General features: G+C 36.8%; 1 protein-coding gene across 1 annotated transcript in view; it reads right to left on the bottom strand.

Moving 5' to 3' along the window:
• LOC121418399 (apoptosis-stimulating of p53 protein 1-like) overlaps nt 1-22,847 on the bottom strand; it is a 52,452-nt gene extending 29,605 nt beyond the window's left edge. Inside the window, exons 1-3 of the mRNA XM_041612241.1 lie at nt 22,728-22,847; nt 10,578-10,725; nt 8,578-8,691 (exon numbers count right to left, since the gene is read on the bottom strand). Coding sequence (XP_041468175.1) covers nt 8,578-8,691; nt 10,578-10,725; nt 22,728-22,754 — 289 coding nt within the window. The 5' untranslated portion in view covers nt 22,755-22,847. The remainder of the gene's footprint in view (nt 1-8,577; nt 8,692-10,577; nt 10,726-22,727) is intronic.
• Nucleotides 22,848-23,852: the final 1,005 nt, after the last annotated feature.

The raw sequence follows: 23,852 nt of genomic DNA on the forward strand, positions 1-23,852 counted from the left end.
CTCACAAGCACAGGAACAGGCTTGCAACAAACATGAAACAGGGAAAACATCAATATAATCCCATGTATACTGTACATAATAACATAAAGTGAATTAGAGTTTCTATATTATTCATCTTGTGATTTAGCAGAAATACAAATTAGAAAAATAATTTATTTAGAAAAAAAAGTTTTATGAATGCCACTTCTTTTAAGTATCATAAAATCTCAACTTGGCTTTACTGGGGAATGCGATAATTGCACTCTGAAGCTTTCAAACCTAGAAAGTAGAAATGCCTTTTCTCATCACCACGCCAAATAAGCTGTGCCCTGACAGCTTTCAGAGGATCAGAAACCAACACTGTCCGCCCCTAACTTCTCCCTTTCATCCATACGTTCTTTCCATCCTCTGCATTTCTACATTTCAAGATCTTAATGTCTATGGGGTGAAATCAAGCTAGGGAGAACCATGCCCTGGAGCCCGTTGCAGAAAGAGTTGCGTTTAAACGCAAGCCAAAAAATCAAACGCAAGTCCCAAATGCGCGCTGTTGATTGGTTGAAAATCAAGTTGCGCATGATTTTTGGAGTTGCGATTGATTGCAACTCTTTCTGCAACGGGCCCCAGAAGATTGTAAACATTCATCTCTAGTAGCTATCCATTTATGTCAATAATCATTTGCAGTTTCACACTCCAAAACCAAAGCAGGCCCCTGGTACGGGCAACAAAACACTCTTTTGAATTTGTAATGGAGAGAGACTGAGAGGTATTCTTTCTTTTGGAATGGAGGTGAACTGTGGAGTCATGAATGTAGTAGTTTTCTCAGCAGAATGGTGATATAAACAACCTCTTACTATTGATATGGGGGCCCACCATGTACCTCTGTTTGAACAAAGTTGATTTGAATATAAAGTTTGTTCCTGTGTCGATACATACATGTACATCTTCCCTTTGAGTATGAAACACTTACTAAACAAGTGTGAAAACAGAATAATCAAAGAACAAGATAAATGAAAGTTTGAGAAAAACCGGACAAACAATAAGCTTTGAGCGTTTGGATGTTCAGATCACAATACAAAGATTCTCCCAATGCGAATAAAATGTGTAATGCTTTATTACATTTTATTACATTTATTACATTATCTTTTATATTCATTTTTTTCCAGGCTACTAAATTCCAATAATGGGTCATCATAAACAAAAAAGTTATTGTGGTGACTTGTATAGACTGCCATGTCCACATCTACTTCAGCAAGCAATAAATTTATTTCAAATACGAAAGTGTCATACTTCTGGCTCAAATAGAACCTCATACATTGTATCTTTAACAGTATTCCGGAGATAGAATTCTCTGTCTCACCACCATGATAGCTTCTTATCAAACAATTTGAATAAGCCATTGTGTACAGAATATGCAGAAGCCAAACTCCAAATAAATTTTGTGTAAAACTTCCTGTTTACTATGGGGTGGGGGGGTAGAGCTTGGGTATTGTATGCTTTTTCAGCAACAATAGGACAGATGACAATCACAATCAAAATTCATGTCTCAATCCATCAGAATAGATCAGAGATCAAAAAACAATTTTTTTTAAAGAGATTGTATTTGAGTAACTTTGAAGAAAAGGATAGCGAGAGCTCAATGGCCATGTTTACCATTAGTGTAGTGACTTGTACATTGACGAGTGGATACCATGCGTGACCATGGGGCTTCGAAAAGCACCCCAGGGTGCTACATAAGCACTTGCCCGATTAATTGCCCGGGGCAAGTAAAAGTTAAAGTCAGGCAAGTGTTTTGAAGTAAAGACCAAAATTACTTCCCCGAATCGGGCAGGCAAAATTCTCACAGTAGAATTACCAAAATTAGGGTCCATATTATATATTGAACCTAAATTTAGTGATAGTGGGCAAGATAAAATCACTTTTGCAAAAAGAAGGTATATCAGTTCATGTCAAAAGAAAGAAAAAAAGTCAATGGTTTATTAAACCGCAATATTTTCGTTTGAAGAGGTGAAACTTTTTTATTCAAGGATTTTTTCGGGCAAGTATATCCTGATTCCAACTATTAAAAAAATTACTTGCCCAACAGGGCAAGTGCTTCTAAAAAGTTATGTAGCACCCTGCACCCTAAACATGTAAATTCCATGTTCTGAAAATGCACCTCTTAACAAGTATTGGCGTGTGAAACCCTACCCTTATTATTGGAAACAAAACGGTACCGGACTACCCTTGACAAGTATTCCCTGAATTGACCCCCTAAACAAGTACAACGATATCTTGATTGTTATGTCACAGACGTGATCAAGGACGTCGGTTTTACCTTTACTTTCATTGGGTTAAGTACCCATATCCCACCTCCCACACTTTGCTCAAATTGTACCCTAAACATGTACTGTTGGGGCAAAAAGTACATCCTTTATAGTTAAGTTTTTTGACCGTGAACATTTAATTTTCCTGGCGAAATTTTAGTGTTTTTGACACCCTTATTATGTTATGTACATAACATGCCCTATCTTTGAAAAAGAGATCCTTTTTACATGTTTTTTTGGTCACGCATGTTATCCACTCGCTGATGGAAGTGCCCCCTCCCCCCCCCCCCCCCGATGAAATGTACAAGTATGCAACTATTTCAATTCATTGTTACCTGTAGAGTCTTCATGGTGTGACATGATTTTACAATATAGGCTTATATGGGATAGGGCTACATGTATACTGTACCAGTCTCTGCAATAGAAGCATGAAGAACGTGCTTCCACCATATTTTGATATTTTGACAACTTTTATAGTATAAACTGTATGTGTAAACTGCACATGACCTTTATTTTATGAATCCCTTTCTTCACCTTTGAAATATACCTTGTTAAGGCCTACATGTAGGCCCTATGTAATATGGATGAAATGAAAAGACCCTCCCTTACCAATCCATCTTTCACTCTCCTTTTCAAGTTTATTTCACCATCAATCTATCATTTTCTATTTTATTGAAATCCATCTTTACTATAGGCCCTACTCCCCCCCCCCCATCCCCAACCTTCCCCCAATACACACCACTCCAAAAATCCTCCCCTCTCAACCACCTCCTCCTTTTACCTTATTCCCCTCCCTCCCTTCACTCTCCACTCACTCTCGCCCTCCCTCCTCCCCTATCTTTGTTCCTCACCCCTCTCCTCCCCTTCATCCCTCTCTCCCACTCCCTCCTTCATTCTTCCATTCACAGGTCCTCATTAACTCCTTGAACTTCTCTCCCTCCCTTTCCATATCTCCCTCCTCCTCCCCCCCCCCTTTCACCCCCACCCCCACTCCCTCCTTCATTCTTCCATTCACAGGTCCCCAGTAACTCCTTGAACTTCTCTCCCTCCCTTTCCATATCTCCCTCCTCCTCCCCCCTTTCACCCCCCCTCCCCCACTCCCTCCTTCATTCTTCCATTCACAGGTCCCCAGTAACTCCTTGAACTTCTCTCCCTCCCTCTCCATATCTCCCTCCTCCCCCCCCCCTTTCACCCCCCCCCCTCCCCCACTCCCTCCTTCATTCTTCCATTCACAGGTCCCCAGTAACTCTTTGAACTTCTATCCTTCCCTCTCCATACAGTGTATCTCCTTCCTCCTCCCCCTATCTCTCTCCCTCCATCCCTCTCTCTCTATTTCCCACCCTCCAATCTCTCTCTATCATGAAGTCACACTTGAAAGCAGGTGTGAAGGTATGCTCGCTGACAGACAGGGAGAGCAACTCCTTGAACTTGGCTGAACCCAAGGTGTAGCGAATCTTGAGGTCTTACATGAGGTATTTTCAAATCAACACAAGCTTGAACTTACAATCTCAAAACTATGTTCTCTACAGTTTAAACACAAATGAACCAATTAGACCATGAACACAGTCTGCAACTCCACGTACATGTACTCAGATCCAATGCATGGTCTACATTGTACAATCAAGTCTTCTCATTAAAGGACAGGTCCACCCCAACAAAAACTTGATTTGAATAAAAAGAGGAATATTCAACAAGCACAACACTGAAAATTTCATCAAAATTGGATGTAAAATAAGAAAGTTATGGCATTTTAAAGTTTCGCTTATTTTCAACAAAATAGTTATATGAACGAGCCAGTTACATCCAAATGAGAGTTGATGACATCACTCACTCACTATTTCTTTTGTATTTTATTATATGAAATATGAAATATTTTTATTTTCTCGTCATTGTCATGTAAAATGAAGTTTCATTCCTCCCTAAACACTTGGAATTCCATTATTTTAACATTTTGTGCTTCAGGCAAGGAGGTCCTAATTGTCAAATTCGTAAAAATTGAAATATTGTATAATTCAAACAATAAAAAACAAAAGAAATAGTGAGTGAGTGACATCATCGACTCTCTCATTTGGATGTAACTGGCTCGTTCATATAACTTTTTTGTTGAAAATAAGCGAAACTTTGAAATGTCATAACTTTCTTATTTTACATCCGATTTTGATGAAATTTTCAGCATTGTGCTTGTCTGATTTTTCTCTAATGATTCAAATCAACATTTTTCTGAGATGGATTTGACCTTTAAAGGACAAGTCTACCCCAACAAAAATTGATTTGAATAAAAAGAGAAAAATCCAACAAGCATTACACTGAAAATTTTATCAAAATTGGATGCAAAATAAGAAAGTTATGACATTTTAAAGTTTCGCTTAATTCCACAAAACAGATATCCACATCCTGGTCAGTATGCAAATGAGGAGACTGATGACGTCATCCACTCACTATTTCTTTTTTATTTTATTATATGAAATATGGAATATTCTATTTTTCTCCTCATTGTCAAGTGATACAATGATTAATCCTCCCTGAACATGTGGAATTAGCATTGTTTAATACTATATGGTTTAGTCAAGTTGGTCCTTATTGTCAAATCTGTAAAAAATGAAATATTGTATAATTCAAACATTAAACAAAAGAAATAGTGAGTGATGGACATCGTCGACTAACACCTAGTTGTGCATATCACTAATAAGCGAAACTTTAAAATGTCATAACTTTCTTATTTTACATCCTATTTTAGTTTGATTTTTCTCTATTTATTCAATCAGCATTTTCCTGGGGTGGACTTGACCTTTAACATATATACCCTTTTTACACACGCTAAAATTTCCTTAACCCTGTACTATAGGTGGGGCTAAATTGCCATTTAGCCCCACCTATAGTACGGGGTTAAGCTTAGCCCACTTTCTTTTTACACAGCATTTTTGCAAAGTGGGCTAACCCCACCTTTAGTACGGGATTATTTGGCCCTGCAAAAAAGCAGGGTTATCCCAGCAATTGCGGTGCTAAGAGCGATAGTACAGGGTTAAGATCGCTAGTGTAAAACGAAAGTGGGCTAACCTTAACCCCGTACTATAGGTGGGGCTAAATGGCAATTTAGCCCCACCTATAGTACGGGGTTAAGGAAATTCAAGCGTGTGTAAAAAGTGTATGAGTGAAGTACCTGTACTATGAATGATTGACAAATGTATTTAAAGCATGAGCTACCACTAGTCCGGGGTTAGCGAGTTTCGTGCGTGAAAAGCAAGCATTCCTTATCCGGGGTTAGCAATAACAATTTGGCATGTGTGAAAAGGAAAAAAAATAGTATGGGGTTAAGGATAGTACGGGGTTAGCGATAGTCCGGGGCTAAGAAAATCCTGTGTAAAAAGGGTAATAGGGTACCACCAAAAATGAAAGGGAAGGGTACATGAAGGAGTCTGGCCTCAATGTTCAGCATGTATTTTCAAAAATATTTTGTGATTAAAATTTCCATTGAGAAGGGAAATAGTTAACAGTTTTGACCTTATTACCAACGATCACATCATCATCAATCCATCCTGTCTGTTCCCAAACTCAGCAATAAGAAACAATATTAAGAAAATGATCTATCAAACAATCATCAAACCAAAACGTGATGTTGGTATATCTCCACAGACATGCATCGGAAGGGGTCATGTTATTTCCATCTTTACACAGAAGGTGCCTACATAATAAACAGCTAATCATTCATGGATACAGTTTTGAACAAAATACATGGCTTCTGATTATGTGTGCCCCATCTGTTAGAAGTTCAAGCAACAGCCAACGCAGGTCATCTGGAGGGCAGAGGGAATGAATGGTAAAATGCTGATATTTATGAAGATCTATCTTCTCCCAATACCCGTAATATCACACACTTCTATTCAAGATGTATGTACACGGATCTCTCTGATATCAATATGTGGGGCCCTTTGCAGAAAGCGTTGTGTTTAATCACAACTCAAAAATCAAGGGCAATTCCCTTTAATATGCATGTTTCATTGGTTGAAAATTAAGTTGCATTCGATTTTTGGAGTACTTGTGTTTGATTGCAACTTTTCCTACGGATGAGCCCCTGGCAGAAGATTCATTATGATCATTCTCCTAATCACGATTCACTCATCCAAAGGAACAAAAATATCAAATTTTAAAGATGAACTACGAATTCACTCACCTTGTTTACAAGAGCACCATGAAATCTAAAGAAGAGCCACCAAAAAAATGATCTACATGTACTACTACTACACAATCATTCAGCAGAAATGAATCCGGGAAACTGCACTTCCAAATCAAGCCTAATCAATCCTTAGCATCTACATGTATAAGACGACATGTCTCTTTGGTTTGACTACAAAAATTGCAGTCAATAATCTTGAATAACAGACCAATGCTCGGAGTGTCCTACCAGAGAGCAAATGAGTGTCCTGAATGAAGCAGGTTCAGAAAGTCACTAGTTCTTCATAGAAAAATTGCACTAAAGGATCCACCAAGGACTATTTTCTTTCCGAGGGGTGTTTGTGACAGCATAACAATTTTCTTTCTGAAGGGTGGCAGAACAACAATTTGGTATTTGTTATGGTCTACAATCAAGGTAGTTCAAAAAGTCAGAGGCTTAAAGGGCTGAAACGCCTCATTGAATATAAAGGTTTTAAAATGATATTCATAAAAACAAGTCAGATGAAGAAGGCAGACAGATTGTACTAGATTCTGAAGGAGCAGGTTCAGAAAGGCTAAATAGTTAAATGAAAAAATGATCAAGGATGGATACTAAATGAGAGACTTGGTGTCTATAAAACAAGTTTCCCATTCAAAAGGCAAGACAACTGGACCATAACAGCAATGGTCCATAATAAAATGGGTTCAGACATTCAATGGATTGAGGACCAAATATCCATCAAAAGATCCAGACAAGATAATTCTGAACTTAACAATGGAAAGAATCTGTACCCTACGGGCATCGTAAAGTCAGCTCGTGCAGGATATAAATTATAATTAATGATGATCAATGTCATTTATGTCAAGCGTATTTACAGTAGCTTGAGTTATTGTGATGTTGTGCATGGCTATTAAAGAGATTCCTACCTTCCACAAGACACAATATAAGGCATAACATTCCATTTATTTTATGCTCAAAAGTCTTCTACACAAAACAAGACTTGAATGTTACAAAATATGGAAATTTATCCAGTCACCCTTCATCACACTGATGTAAACATGTAAATGTCGTCCACTAAAAATCATAAATAAGTGGTATTAGTCCCCCTCCCCCCAGCTTTCACAAATGTGACCATCGCAATCATCTGGTTATACAAGTACTTTTGCACATGATCAGAAGGGTCATACATGTAAATAGCGACACAACCAATTGTGAAAGCCCCAAAGTACAATGAAATAGCCAAAACAAATTCAGAAAATAGAGACCCTGAATAGATAAAAGTGATTATAAAATATCAGACTAATAAAAAACAGTAAAATAAGCAAGTCTCCATACATAAGACACACCTCTCTCAGCTCTCTGTAATACACTGTATGCCAGTGACCTTGGTATCCGTACATGTATTTACCAGAACTGTTAAAAAATAATTATCAGTCTTCCAACTTTTTAACAGATTTGGTAATTGCCCTGAGCCTCAGGCATTTCCTATTCTGCATGCATGTTTATTTGTCCAAAATAAAGAAAAATACTTGTTTTCATCTACGAAAGTCAAGGATATCTGTTTACAGTGTAAAAGCAACTGCACCGGGATATCTTTTTAACCCCAAATGGAATGCCCATGAGTCTCACCTGTATTATGCAATTTAGTGGAAGCAATGTTGGCTTTGTGAAATTGAAACACAAACATTTTCCCCTTTATTTACATCTGTACATGTACCTTCTTTTTTTCAAGTACAATTAAAATACCAGGGCCACCAAGGGTCAGGGCAGTTGATGTCCCATTGATTGGATTCACTGTCCCTCTTTATCAGACTTAAAAACTTTTTGCACCCTTTCAATTTGTCTTGCATGTCTGTAGTTTACTGATAACTAATTACTAATTATTAAGATAAGTGTTCAAATGACATTTTAGAGAGGAACTAAAAACAAAACAGAGAGAGCTCTTAGTTATCTAAGAATTCACAATTCTTTTTTTTTATATTTAAAAACTTACTTGTTAATTTGTTAATTTTGCCACATGTGATGACAATAGTACGGTAACGGTTCTCAGCAGCCAATAGCATTTTCAAAGGCAACATACATAGTAATCTTAATTTGAGAGACCAAGAACTAATAATATAACTTGCAATATAATATTCATACCTTGTTCATCCGAGTTGGCTCCTTCATGCCTCAAGAAAAACTTGACCTCATTGCGATGAATTCCCCACTGCTGCAGAATATCATAGATCTTCTCTTCATCGTCAATAGGACGTTCTAGAGAAAAAGTGGAAGTGATTAGAAAAATAACTGATGCACAAAAAAAGCAGCGGCAGACTTCTTTAGAATCATTTGCATTAACCCTATTAAAAAGAGCCGGATTATTTGGACCCATCTCACAGCCGGGGGTAATCCATCCCCCTCCCCCCCCCCCCCGAGATCTCAGCCTTCGATCGCACGAGCGCCCCGAAAATTTACACAGAGGTAGTGTGCGATAAGATCTACAAGGCTGTATGGTTAATTTTTGTTGAAATAATAAGATTTTTCATTTACTGAATTGATTATGCCAATTAATTTATGCATGAAACAAAAAATTTGCTCTTATCAACTACCATACAGCTCCAAAAACTGGTATTTTTTTATTCACAGACTGTTTGTAGGATCCCGATGAAATGTACTTTAAAAAAAAAATGGTATCGCCACTTTGCAACCACTGATACTCTCATACTGTTCATAAACAGTAGCAGAGATTGCACTTGTCTGCTATGATCATCAAAATGCCAGTATAAATTGGATCGCATTATAAAGACATTTGCCTCTACAATGCTTGTCGCTTCCACACATTCCACAGAGCATTGATCCCTATTCAGCAGATGGCTCAGGTTGAAGTTCACCTGTAGGAACTGACACTTTCAACCTCCATGTTCCATCAACGACTGCCAAGTGTGTCTTCTACCAAGTCAGGGGAGTGCTTCATGAAGCAAACAGTCGGTGATTTCCAATGACTTCTTTGTTCTGAGCCAATCAGATGCAAGGATTTCAGTAGCTTTTAACATCTGTCAGTGAAAAGTCACTGATTGTTTGTTCCATGAAATGCTCCTCTGACTATGTTATTTCATCCTGCCTACAGTATGTAGTTCTAAATAAGGATGGAGTTGAAGATCACTCAAGAACTGTCAGTTTCAACCTCAATGTCCTGTCAAAGGTGGGCAAGAATGTTTTTTCTACCCAGTCAGGTCACCAATCACCAAAGAATCACCAGTTTCAACTTCAATGTTCTGTCATGTGTCAAGATTGGGGAGAATGTTTTTCTACCCAGGCAGGTCTTGTTTGATGGGTCATAATGTCTGGAGGAAGTACACATAATATCTTATTTCGGTCATTTCGGTCTTTAATATGTACCTCAATAATTATGTTACCAAGTAGCAAAACAATTACTTTTCCCCTCAAACCATTATAGTTTCTCTATACAAATAAAATTATAGGTCAACTTATTCGCTGTAGTATTAGTAGATATCTGAAAACGTATATTTCAAGACTACAGTATGCATTTATAACCAACAGTCAATGAGAAACCATACACAGTTAACTTCACTCTCCTTTTAAATAATTTCAATGATTTTTTTTAATGTATTCAAATTATCAAAGCTAAGGCTTGGCTACACAGTGTGTTGAGGGTAAAAGTTCAACAAACTGAAATGAACTGAGACTTTAAATCTCTAGGCCTCAAGATGTACATATAGTTCACATGGTACATGTACTGTACTTCACTGGTTAGCAATTAGTTGACAAGCTTCCTGCAGTGCAGACACTTGTTTTTTCTCTTTCTCAACATACATTGTAAAAAAAAATGACAGCATGAAAAAAAAATACACCACTCGATATCAACCATGCGATCCATTCTATGACATTTGCTTTGCTATAAATTGCACACACTAATTGAACGGCAAACTTAAAGCCTGGATTTGACAACAGCCTACCTAAATCTAACCATAACCCTAACCCTAATGCCAACATAAAAGTTTAATAAAACCTAACATAAAACCCTACTGCAACCCTAACCCAACATCTTAGATGAAATAAAGCCTGCAGCAATATTCTCAGAAGGAAAAGTCATGTCACCGGAAACAATGTGTGATCATCTCGGCCTACATCCAACTTACCACATCCTCTCCAGAGCTCTGCCAGATGACACTGGACCTCTCCCGCTTCCCTGCAGAACTCCACCACATCACGGCATCTCGTCTCAGGGGTGATGGGCACATCGGACAATGTGTCTGGGCTGTTGCTAAGGTAGACTTTCAAGATCATCTACACCAAAGGGAATGAGACAAAACAGAAAATAAAAATCATCAACAAGGTCATCTTGAGCATCATGCTACAGTCATACCAACCAAGTAGACTCCAAACCGAATGACGGTATGTCATTGGAAGTTACGCTTAAGCTTTCGTCGGTCTGGAGTCGGTTTCGTCGATGTGGCTGTGGCAATGAAATACTGTAAACGCATTACTTCAAGAATGAATGAGTCACTGTGGCTCAGAGAGAGTTCTCTCTGAGGTTAATGGCCTCTGGAGAGGCACCCTTTAATCTCAAAACCAATAAATTTAACCGTCTCCTTTTGAACTCCTCATACAAAACATGTACTGTACATGTACATGTAGCTATGTTAACATAAAGTGGCACAGATACCTTGGAAGGTTACATGTTACAGAATGATACTACTGTACATGCATCTTTGAATGTGTAGAGCCTACATGTTCATAAATCAAAATTACAAATGCCCATGAATACACTACTGAATGAAAACTACAATTTTTTTGTTTAAATAACTTCTGAAGGCTGGCAGAAAACATTTAATCAATATTGATTCATAAAGCCTAGGCCCTATTTGATATATTTTCAGCAAATGTCCTGAAAGGGACTTTATAAGGTCCTTTTCAGTGCCAAATATGCCTAAGAAATAATATGAAAATTACATGTACATTTGTGTTAAGTAATATTTTTCAAATGCATCATACTGTACACACCAACAGTTCTAAAAGGTACATGTACATGTATTCATAAAATAAAATAAATGGAATGTTCCTGTATTTTTTTTTTTACAAACACAGACAAGTACAATTCACAATAAACAGAGAGCACAAAGAAACGGTTTTCTTCATTCCACTTTCACAGTACTTTGCCTCAATACCCAACAGAGCAAATTATTCTAACAATATTACATACATGTACATTTCAACAATACAGCACCTGAAGATTACACGCCTGCATGACTATTCTTAACTGCCATTATCTCTCAAAGTACATGTATCTTGGAGAATTCTGTGTTTATCTAAAAGATTCTGATGTCTAGAATTTCCACAAAGGTTGTTGACATTTGACAAAATTCCTTGACATTTAAGAATGATAATGTCGCTTAGATATTAAAAGCAAACTATTGGGAATGGGGAGGAAATATTCGAATCCTATTTCAGTACACATCCCAAACATACAGTACAGTTGATGTTTGGTAATGGTATGCCTACATGTACAGTAGTTCTCTGTGTTTGTAACTCTGTTTTTGTATTTATACCAGTTTTGGACAAGTACACATACAGTATGTACATGTACATGAACATGTACACTGTAGTAATGAACTGTGTTTACATGTACATGTAAACACTTTTGGGGGGAAATTTATCAAAAATCAAGAGAGGAAAATGTTAATGTACATAGATATGTAAATGTACATGTATATGAACATGTATGATTATGATACAGTGGTACATGTACAGACTATGAAACCTGATGGAGAGTCGGCCTCTACATGTCATGCAGGATTGGGTCTATGGAAAATTTGTGTAGCAGTCAGTCTCCAATAGTTCCAAGTACAAATGACTACATGGTCGAGTGAGATAAACTCATGATAAAAACACCCACAACATTCCAAGTTTTTACTTTTAGAACTGTGAGCTTGAATCAAGAGGGTACAATAGTGCAGGTTCATGCCTGATTTGCTACTCTGCCATGTTTCACACTGACTAGCTACTAAAGTCAACAAGTTCAAAGAATAGTCAAAGGGGCCAGCCTACCTACATGTATAAATGGGGCGTCCTATAATCTGTACAGCCTACATTTACAATGAACTAAGGATAAGAGATTTAGGGTGTGTTTATGCTTCCATTGCGAGGACAGAATCAGTGATTTCAAACGTCGATTCAAAACGCCGATCGTAAACGTGGTTCTGGGAGTGCTGTTTATGCTTAACTTTTCAGAGCAAATCATGATCTCCAGCTGGCTTCGCATCGTAAAGCGAGGTCAAATTTTTTTTCCAAAGTTCTTTTTCCGAGTGTTGTTATTACGTGGAGATAACATGGAGCAATACGACTGTATTTGCCAGCGGATTTTCATCTCACCGGAAGCATGTACTAAATGACGTCACTTAAACACGTTTACGATTGTGGTTTTGTTTATACACATGTACTTCCCCAGAAAGCCTGATTCTGGTCAAACAACGTTTACAAACGCACCTTTTTGTGAGTTTACGATCGGCGTTTTGAAACAGCGTTTAAATGAAAGTAAGCATGGACACAACCGTGTTTTGGACTAATAGTAATCACGTTTGGAAACGCTGATTCTGGCCTGAAAAGTGGAAGCATAAACACGGCCTTGGTTGGTCAGAGCAGGGAATAGCTTGTAACACATCATTGGTCAGAGGTCGATATTTCAATATCACAATTTTTCGTTCTATATTTGATTTATTGTTCAATAATATACAACAAGTGGAATGCCTCTGGCCGTCTCACCTGCATCACGTGGTTCAATATAGCAGCAGTGCTGACTTTGAATACTACTCTAACTCGCACAAGATGTTCAGTGATACATGGTTACTCTTATGTCCACTTTTTATGAACTAGACCAATAAACTTACAGAGATATGATGGTTATTCAACAAAAAACCCCGACATGGCCAAAGTTCATTGACCTTACATGACCTTTGACCTTGATCATGTGACCTGAAACTCGAACAGGATGTTCAGTGATACTTGATTACTCTTATGTACAAGTTTCATGAATCAGATCCATAAACTTTCAAAGTTATGATGGTAATTCAACAGATACACCCAATTCGGCCAAAGTTCATTGACCTTTGACCTTGGTCATGTGACCTGAAACGCGCACAGGATGTTCAGTGATACTTGATTACTCTAATGTCCAAGTTTAATGAACTAGACCAATAAACTTTCAAAGTTATGATGGTAATTCAACAGATACCCCCGATTCGGCAAAAGTTCATTGACCCTAAATGACCTTTGACCTTAATCATGAGACCTAAAACTTGCACAAAATTTTCAGTGATGCTTGATTACTATTGTGTCCAAGTTTCATGAATCAGATCCATAAACTTTCAAAGTTGTGATGGGAATTCAACAGATATCCCCAATTCGGCCAAAGTTCATTGACCCTAAATGACCTTTGACCTTGGTCATGTGACATGAAACTCATGTAGGATGTTCAGTGATACTTGATTAACCTTATGTCCAAGTTTCATGAACTAGGTCCATATACTTTCTAAGTTATGACGTCATTTCAAAAACTTAACCTCAGGTTAAGATTTGATGTTGACGCCGCCGCCGCCGCCGTCGGAAAAGCGGCGCCTATAGTCTCACTTTGCTTCGCAGGTGAGACAAAAAGCGAATAGGCATGAGTGCGATGGTGCGAGATTTTACAGGAGGTGAAAGAAAGATGCTCTATTCAACGAGGCATTAGCCGAGTGTGTCTTTCTTTCACTGAACGTGAAATGTCGTACCATTGCACATTGCACGAGCACGAATAAGAATATTCGCTATTTTAGTTGTTGTACAACGCCTCGGAAGTTAGCAAAAATACGAACACTGTTCAGTTTTTTCCTACATACTGTACATGTAAATCTATGGAAATAAGAAAGAAAATTTTGTAAAGCGAAAAGAAAATCTTATCAAATGCAAACCTGATGTGCAGCAGCAATGCGCATTTCAGCCAGTAAGCCTGGTCTTACGCGTATTGCACCTGAATTTACTATTAAGCGCATGCAATGTGTTGAATCATATTTTAATAGTGACATCACATTTTCCTGACCTGCCCAACAGTACACAATTGACGGTACATGGGCAACGGTGTGAATGTTCGACATTCAGCCTCTCATTCACTCGCGTACAAGCTAATTAGGCATTGTACAAATGGAAATTTGATGCCTAAATGACATTCACAATTTAGCAATAATTATGATGACAATCACTGTAGTCTGTACAGTATGCATGTACAGTCATACCTGTCTTTTAAAGGGGAATGAGTGGGATTGTGTGGAAACAGAAAATCAGAGAATAAGAACAAAGAAAGTTTGAGAAAGTCAGAGAAAATTATGAGAAAGTTATGAGCATTTGAATATTACGATAACTAATGCTATGGAGATCCTCCAATAATGCGTGATGTCACATGTGAACAACTTCCCTTTGATGGACTATAAAATGTCACAAAAATGTCTCTTTTTACTTTTCTTATGGTGATACAAACTACAAGTATTTATTCCAAATGTACTCTTTGCAAATCTCTATTACATGCCCTCCTTTATAGAAAGAATACATGATCTACTGATAGATGTGATAAAAGAAGCAGTTTAAGTGAAATAAATACAAAAGTAATGGCAAAGTTGTGACATTGCACATCTTTGTCGCATTGCCAATTGGAGGATTAAATTACAATAATGATCTACATATGTAAACTTCAAATGCTTATAACTTCTCATTATTAATCAATTCTTCTTGAACCTACCTTGACCTGTTTCTTTGATTTTTCTGTGTTTGCAAAAGCTATATGTACATGTGTATCTCATTCCAAAGGGGTCATTTTCCTTTATTAAAGGGATGGTCCGAGCTGAAAATATTTTAAACTTAATACATAATAATAAAATTCACTGAGCAAAATGCCGAAAATTTCATCAAAATCGGATAACAAATAATAAACTTATTGAAGTTCAAAGTTTAGCAATATTTTGTGAAAACAGCCATCATGAATATTCATTAGGTGGGCTGATGATGTCACATCCCCACTTTCCGTTTCTCATGTTATTACATAAAATAATATTTTTTTCATTATTTCATACTTGTGTGGATAATATGTCTCCCTTATATTTGCAGCAATAAACATCTAATGCACTAAATCAGTTGTCAATCCAATTTTTCTAGCTCTTGGAGGAAAAAATTTGAATAAACCTAATTTCATAGAATAAAATACAAAAGAACAAGTGGGGATGTGACATCATCAGCCTACCTAATGAATATTCATGATGACTATTTTCACAAAATATTGCTAAACTTCAAAGTTCATTAACTTTATTTGTCATCCGATTTTTATGAAATTTTAGGCATTTTGCCCAATGAATTCTACTAAAGCTATAAATACTTTAAGCCTGGAACCATCCCTTTATTAGGTCATCCAAGGGAAACAGAAAAAGTGACCAATGGAGACAGGTAGCCTTTAAAAAAGGTTTACATCATTACATGGGATACATGTACAATTTGGTGACCACTACAAACAGGTTTTCACTATAGACAGGTGGCCACAAGGAGAAGTTTGACTGCAGGACTTCCATACCAGCACTGGTATTATTGATAACATGGGATGTACAGTACATTGTATCTATCTTGGTATGGATCAACAATACAGTACATCGAAAGTCAAAAATAAATATCCAAACTGCCTATTATCATAAGGAGAGACCTGCCAGGCTTCGTGATCTTTTTGCCTCCCAGACACATGTGACACCAAACAAATAATAATACGAGTGGAATGCCTCTGGCTGTCTCACTTGCATCACGCGGTTCAATATAGCAGCAGTGCTGACTTTGAATACTACTCTAACTCGCACAAGATGTTCAGTGATACATGGTTACTCTTATGTCCACTTTTTATGAACTAGACCAATAAACTTACAGAGATATGATGGTTATTCAACAAAAAACCCCAACATGGCCAAAGTTCATTGACCTTACATGACCTTTGACCTTGATCATGTGACCTGAAACTCGAACAGGATGTTCAGTGATACTTGATTACTCTTATGTACAAGTTTCATGAATCAGATCCATAAACTTTCAAAGTTATGATGGTAATTTAACAGATACACCCAATTCGGCCAAAGTTCATTGACCTTTGACCTTGGTCATGTGACCTGAAACTCAAACAGGATGTTCAGTGATACTTGATTACTCTAATGTCCAAGTTTAATGAACTAGACCAATAAACTTTCAAAGTTATGATGGTAATTCAACAGATACCCCCGATTTGGCCAAAGTTCATTGACCCTAAATGACCTTTGACCTTAATCATGAGACCTAAAACTTGCACAAAATTTTCAGTGATGCTTGATTACTATTATGTCCAAGTTTCATGAATCAGATCCATAAACTTTCAAAGTTATGATGGGAATTCAACAGATATCCCCAATTCGGCCAAAGTTCATTGACCCTAAATGACCTTTGACCTTGGTCATGTGACGTGAAACTCATGCAGGATGTTCAGTGATACTTGATTAACCTTATGTCCAAGTTTCATGAACTAGGTCCATATATTTTCTAAGTTATGACATTTCAAAAACTTAACCTCAGGTTAAGATTTGATGTTGACGCCGCCGCCGCCACCGCCGTCGCCGTCGGGAAAAGCGGCGCCTATAGTCTCACTTTGCTTCGCAGGTGAGACAATATGAAACTGAATTAATTTTGGCTACAAAACTTCCTCTTTTAAAAGAATTCCTTAAAAAAATAGAAGCACATGTTCAACAATGAATACATGTACAGTAGGTTACAGACCTGGTTCAGTAAAATTCCCTTCCCAGTATTATCAGGAAACATTTATAAATTAATTTTTTGTTTGTACGTACAAAGTCATATGAAATAAATGTATACACTGTTTATACATGGATATATGTATCAGTTTCCATTTTGAGTACAAGTACATGTATACATGTAGTCTGTGTTCTGCCCTGCTTGTTCATATTTAATAGGAACTTGCTTTGAATTGGTTCCTATGCCACTGGCTCACGATCTTTGGTCTTTATGAGCAATCAATAAAACCTGCTCTTATTCAAAGCCATACCAATGTTGACATTTGGCTGAGGACAATCCCAAGGGGACCATCGGACTAATCTGGCCTCACCATTTTCTGGAAAATATTACAATAACCGTACTGGCTAACACTGTGTGTGTGTGGTTTTGGTTTTTTTTTTAAATGCTACATGTAAGCCTACATGTACATGTACCTGTATCTACATTGTACTTGTTTATGGTCTACATTTCTGCTCCTGTTCATGCCATTTTACTAGTCTTTCACGTTTATAATTTCGTGGAGCTCAATAAATTGCTCTCCTTATTTTTTCGAGGAGCTCAACTGAGCTCCTCAGAATCGCTCTCCTTGAGGAGCTCAAATACGTCCTCCTCCATTTTACAGTAATGTACATGTATGCGAAATTGTAGATTTTTCTTACAATTGTAAATGCAATAGCTGTGTACAGCTACATGTAATCTATTAATTAATCTGTGGTGAAACTAGGCCTGGGTCATTATGTTTACAAATTATCACGCTCCTGCTTTAAAAAAAAAAAAAATTTACCGTACATGTACTAAACATTGTTAAAATATCACATTCTACATCTTGAAATCCATGAAATGGCCATTTATTTTCCATAATTCCTTGAAATTATTTTGATTTAGTTGAAAACTATCAGGAAAATGAAGAATATTCAGCTCTTTCTTAACTCTGATTGATAATGTTACGATCGGTAAATAGTGTAGTCCAACATGAAGACTTCCATGGTGTTGCAAGTTAGATCTAAATAAAAAATGTCAAAAAACTCCTCAAAGCAGACAGCTGCCAGCTGTCTACATGTAGCTTAAGCTAACCCTCACCTGCCAACATTTCAGGGTTGAAAATACACAGGAGCAAGGAGCGATTCCGCCCTTGTGTGCTTTGGAATTGCTCTCGCAGCTGCCCAAAACTGCCAAGTACCAAGCGACTCCCAACATGAAAATCGCTCCCGTCCGAGACTGTCCAGTCTCCCATTCACAACTGCATATACATGTAGTAGTCACACAGCGCAGCTACAGTTTTTACTTTCATGCATCGTCACGTTCTGACGTGTCACTAAGTTGATTTTTCAGAATCACGGGTGCAGGGCTTCAGAAAATTGCATATCAAGTTTCAAACTCTCAATACCCTGGGTACTATGTTTCAAAACGCTGCGCGGCACTGCCGGCACAGGCACTAGGTCTCGCCATAACTTTGATAGTAAAAAATTTCCTTTTCTATTGGATTAATTTTAAAGATACATGTACCATCCAAAATTTGCAAGAAAATCAGGGGTGGTATTCTGAGATACATTTTATCTCAGATGAAATAAAATATTTTATCTCCGTTAAAATCAGTGAGATAAAATACCCTTAAAATCCCTCCGAATTGGTATTCTGAGTACAATTTTATCTTCATTTTATCTCAGTAAGACACACCTATTTTTTAATCAATATCCAAATAGAAACGTGCTTTTATAGCTCTCTCATATCACTCAACCAATGAAACTCCATTCTGCCAGGAGGTGTGGCAAAGGAATGAGATTGCATCAATTTATTTTCAAATACGCTTGCAAAATATACGCTTGCGTGTCTTTAGAGATTCCTTTTAAAAAATGACAATACTCTCATCTTTTTTTCGAAGTCTATATCGCATCTTTTCAAGCATCATTTCAAAGACAATATTAGTCAAGAAAAGTCTTATGAAATACTTCCTGATTGTACAAGAATAACGTTAAGGTATCATTCTCAAGAAATATATAATTTTTCTTCATTTTCATGTCAACATTTGTAGTTACGGTAATTCACCAAGAAATAATGATGAAATCAACGTCGCGGAGATAAAATAGCCCCTACCCTCTTTTAAGTTTATTTTATTTTTTCTTCAAAGTAACATGGGCGCAAGCACATCATCCGCGTTGCAATAGCCAGATACGCGATGGGGCGGGCATGTCTACGCAAGCACTCCTCTGTTGCGTATCATCATAGATAACGCAAGATAAAATTTATACACAAGATGAAACTTAGAATTTTATCCGAGAGATAAAATGTCATCTCAGAATACCAATTTCATTTTAAGAGATAAAATAAAATATTTTTAAGATAAAATGACCTCAGAATACCGCCCCAGTTTATTTTTTTTAAAGAGTAGTTTTTAGCAACTCCACTTCCTAAATCTGAACTAAGCCACTTGGTGCTCATGCTCTGGAAATTTTAAGACCGAATCTAGGATTTTCAATGGGGATTTTTGGTAACAGTCAGTGCCCAAGTGTATACATGTATTGGTCAGGGCTCGACACTAGCGGCGGTCCGACGGTCCCAGACCGGTAAAAATCGCTGTCGGGCTAGTAGATTTTCAGAAATAGGAAAATTTACTGGTCCGACATGACCAGCAAAAAATATCATTGTCGGGCCAGTAATTTTTCCCAAAATAGCAAGATTTTAAGGGTCCGACATGACCAGTGATTAAAACCATTGTTGGGCAAATAACTTTTCCAGAAATGGTCAAATTCACTGCAAACAATTTCCCCCCGACAAATTCTATCATTCACACACAGAATACACACAAAATGAATCGCACGTAAGTGTTACTACAGTGTATCATACATGTAGCCAGCCACACAACCTACGTGGTAAATTCTCTACTGGCTGCGCGAACAAAACTTGGCTAAACTCTGGCAGAAATCTCTCACAGAACTGTCAAAATTCACGGTTCATTCTCATGAAAGGCTCTTATAATGTCCATATTTCCTGAAAATTGGAGTAACTCTGTCATTTGTAAGCAGTAAAAGGAGAAATTTTCACTTCTGTTTGGTTCAAACAGATCGGGTTTCGGGTGATATCGTCTGAATACAGATGAGCCCCACATATGCATTTATGTGTGTGTTGATACACTTGGTTTCTGACTTTCTTTCGTAGCTTTTTTAATTGAGCCAAAAAGATACTGATGAATTATTTATGATGATAGTTTTAGCTTTCTTCCTCCGTTTTCTTCCTATCTTTCTTTCCTTCTTTCTTTTCAATCTTTCTTTGTTTCTGCCCTCTCTTCTTTCCTTTTTTTACCGTCTTTCTTTTTTATTTTCCCTTTGTTCTTTAATTCGTTCTTTCATTCTTTCTATCCTTATAAAAGATATTTTTCTCTATTTCTTTTTTCTCTTTCTTTCTCTCTTTCTTTCTTTCTTCCTTCCTTCCTTCCTTCCTTCCTTCCTTTCTTTCTTTTTTGATATTTTTCTTTCCTTAATTCTTGAGTCCATCCATCCTATTTTATATTTTATCTCTTCTCTTCTTCCTTCCTTTCCTTCCTTCTTTTTACCCTTTTCTTTCCTTCATTCTTTGTTACTTTCTTTGTTTCTTTCTTCCTTCCTTCCATCCATCCATCATTTATTTACCCTTTCTTGTTTGTATTTTTATTTCTTCCTTCTTACAGCCCTCTCTTTCTTTCATTCATTCCTTCCTTTCTTCTGTCTTGTTCTTTCCTTTTCCCTTTGTTAAATCTATCCTTTTATACCTCTCCTTTCTTTTTTGACTGCTTGCTTCCTTTCTCTCCTTTATTCTTTCATTCCTTCCTTTGTCTCTCAGTCTTTCTTTTTTCTTCCTTTGTCTCTCAGTCTTTCTTTTTTTTCTTCCTATCATCTATTCTTTTTCTTTTTATATTGCTTGCTTCTTTCCTTCATTTCTTTCCTTCTATCTATCATTTTACCTTTTCTTTGTTTCTTCCTTCTTTCCTCTCTTTCTTGTCCTTTCCATTTCTCCTTTTACCCTATTTTTTTTTCCTTTTTTTTTCCTTTTTCCTTTACTACTTTCTGGATTTATTCTTTCTTTCTTTATTGCTTGCTTCATTTCTTTCCTTCATATTTTTTTCTTTTCTTTTTTCCTTATTTTTGTTCCTTCTTTATTCCTTCCTTTCCTTCTTTAGTTCTTTCTTTTTTCCTTCCTTCACATGTATCCTTTCTTTACCTTTTCTTTTTTTCTTCCTTCCTTCCTTGCTTTCTTTTATTCTTTCTTTCTTTTCCTTCTTTCTTTCCTTCCTTCCTTCCTTCCTTCCTTTCTTTCTTTCCTTCTTCGTTTCTGTCTTGCTTTCTTTTTGTCCTTCATTCCTTCTTTTTATTGGGGGGGGGGGGCAACGAAAGGCTAGAAAAATAAACTTGCACCTTTTTTTAATGTTTTCTTTATTTTTTGGGACCAGTAGATTTTAGGTTCGGACCAGTAAAAATTTGAAAAACTGGGTATCTACTGGTCCGACATGAATAGGTTGGACCAGTAGAAAAAATGGGTTAGTGTGGAGCCCTGTATTGGCACTAATGCAGTTTCATACCCGCCTGTGTTGCGGTGATGATTGACTGTGAGCTGTGTATTGCGGTGATGATTGACCAAGAGCTGTAGCTGTCTGTGCTGGCGTAGCCGTACATGTAGCTCAGTTGAGAAATAGTTGACATGTTGTTTAGCTTTCAGTTTCAGGCTGTGCATTTGTGATGCATTTATTTAAAAAAAATAATTTTCAAGTGAGTTTTTATCAAAAAATTAATTATGAAAAGGATTCCTCTGAATACAAATTCTGTTCAAATTTGATAAACTAATTATAGACCTACAATACATCTAAACATTAATTTTTATAACATCCACTCGTCCAGTTAATTTAACATACGAAATACAAACAATAGACCTACATGTAAATGAACAACAAATTGAATAATTAAACAATTAATAACAATGAAGAACAAATAAATAGCGATCAAATAAACAATGTTTAACATTAAATGAATTTGTAAACAAACGGGACAAACTGCGATGTGAAACCATGCGCTGAATCATGAAAAAAAAAAGGCTCTCGAAAACTGAAATTTGAAAATGGGTCTGGTAAAAAAATGAAAAATGGCTCTCACTTTTTTCTCAAAATGGCTCCCTAAAAATAAAAAGTAATTTCAACACTGCAACGTTTGAGCAAACTAGTTTAACAGACCTACAATTCAAGCAAAGCCCAAAAAGCCCTGGTTGAGTCAAGTCTACGTGACACCCCTCACCGTACCGCCGCGCCGGGCGGGCTCCTCACCCCAACTCAAGCCCTGTCACGAAACTCGCACTCGCACTCCTGTGTGGCGTTGGCTCCATCTCTTTCTTTCAACAGAAACCAATCTTTATCTACCAAAAACAGCTACAGTACAAAACCAAAAACTCAAAGAAAATGAAGTGACATAAAGATTCAACAAATTAATAAAGACATAATTGATAATTACCTGACCAGGAAGGCCATTATGATCCATATTTGGAAACCTTTTTCTGTCAGGTGAAACAAGCAGTTGATGTAAAATGATCAGTCCCACATATACTGCTAGCTGTACTGTAAAAGAGTGTTGTGTGTGTTGTTCAAAATTGACTCATCATGACGTCATCAGTCGATGATCGCGAGCCAGTGGCATAGAAAATTGACCCGGGCAGTCGATTAGTACCGGCGGAACTAATCGGCGGCTCATTTACCCGCCGTTTTGTTCCGGAATTGTTCCGATCCGCTGTTAACACCCCTATAGCAAAATGTGACAATCTAGTCGTCATTTTCAACCAATTATTGGCTCCTTCAAAAGGGATCACACCAGTGGCGTAGACAGGTCCTTAGACCTGGGGGGGGGGTGATCCCTAGCTGGGTCATATTTTATATATATATATATATATATATATATATATATATATATATGTATATATATATATATATATGTATATATATATATATATATGTATATATATATATATATATATATATATATATATATATATATATATATATATATATAATATATATATATATGTATATATATATAATAAATATATAAATATAAAGAATGAAGGAGATAACGTACTCGATAAAAACAAAATATCATGGGCCAAAGCAGACGAGTTGAAGATAACAAAATAACACGATCTGCCTCATGGATTATCTCGTGTGTCTTTTAATCACTTTGCTTTCAGCAATAAACAGGGCATCCAGTAATAAACAAACTTCCTTGCACATTTTTCATGGCAGTAATCTTTTGTTTGATTAATGACAATGAGTAAAGATGATCATAAGAGAAATGTCATTTGTCGGATGTCTAGTTATCATCTTGGTCATGACAGTCCTGCTAAACATGATCTGGAATAACTAGTATTCCTTATTTTACTAGTATAGTAGTATACTCTTTTAAAATAGCGATATTGTTAATGATCAAACGAATGAATAAACAACTAAAGGAATAAACAAATAAACAGCCAAATAACTAAAAAAATATCAATTACAATTATAGTAATAGGGGTAAAATAAAAAAAGCTCAACATTATATTCCTTATCCACTTGCAGATATGCGGACACTAAAATGATAAGCACACTC

This window comes from Lytechinus variegatus, chromosome 7 (assembly GCF_018143015.1).
Source record: "Lytechinus variegatus isolate NC3 chromosome 7, Lvar_3.0, whole genome shotgun sequence".
NCBI classification, from domain to species: Eukaryota; Metazoa; Echinodermata; class Echinoidea; order Temnopleuroida; family Toxopneustidae; genus Lytechinus; species Lytechinus variegatus.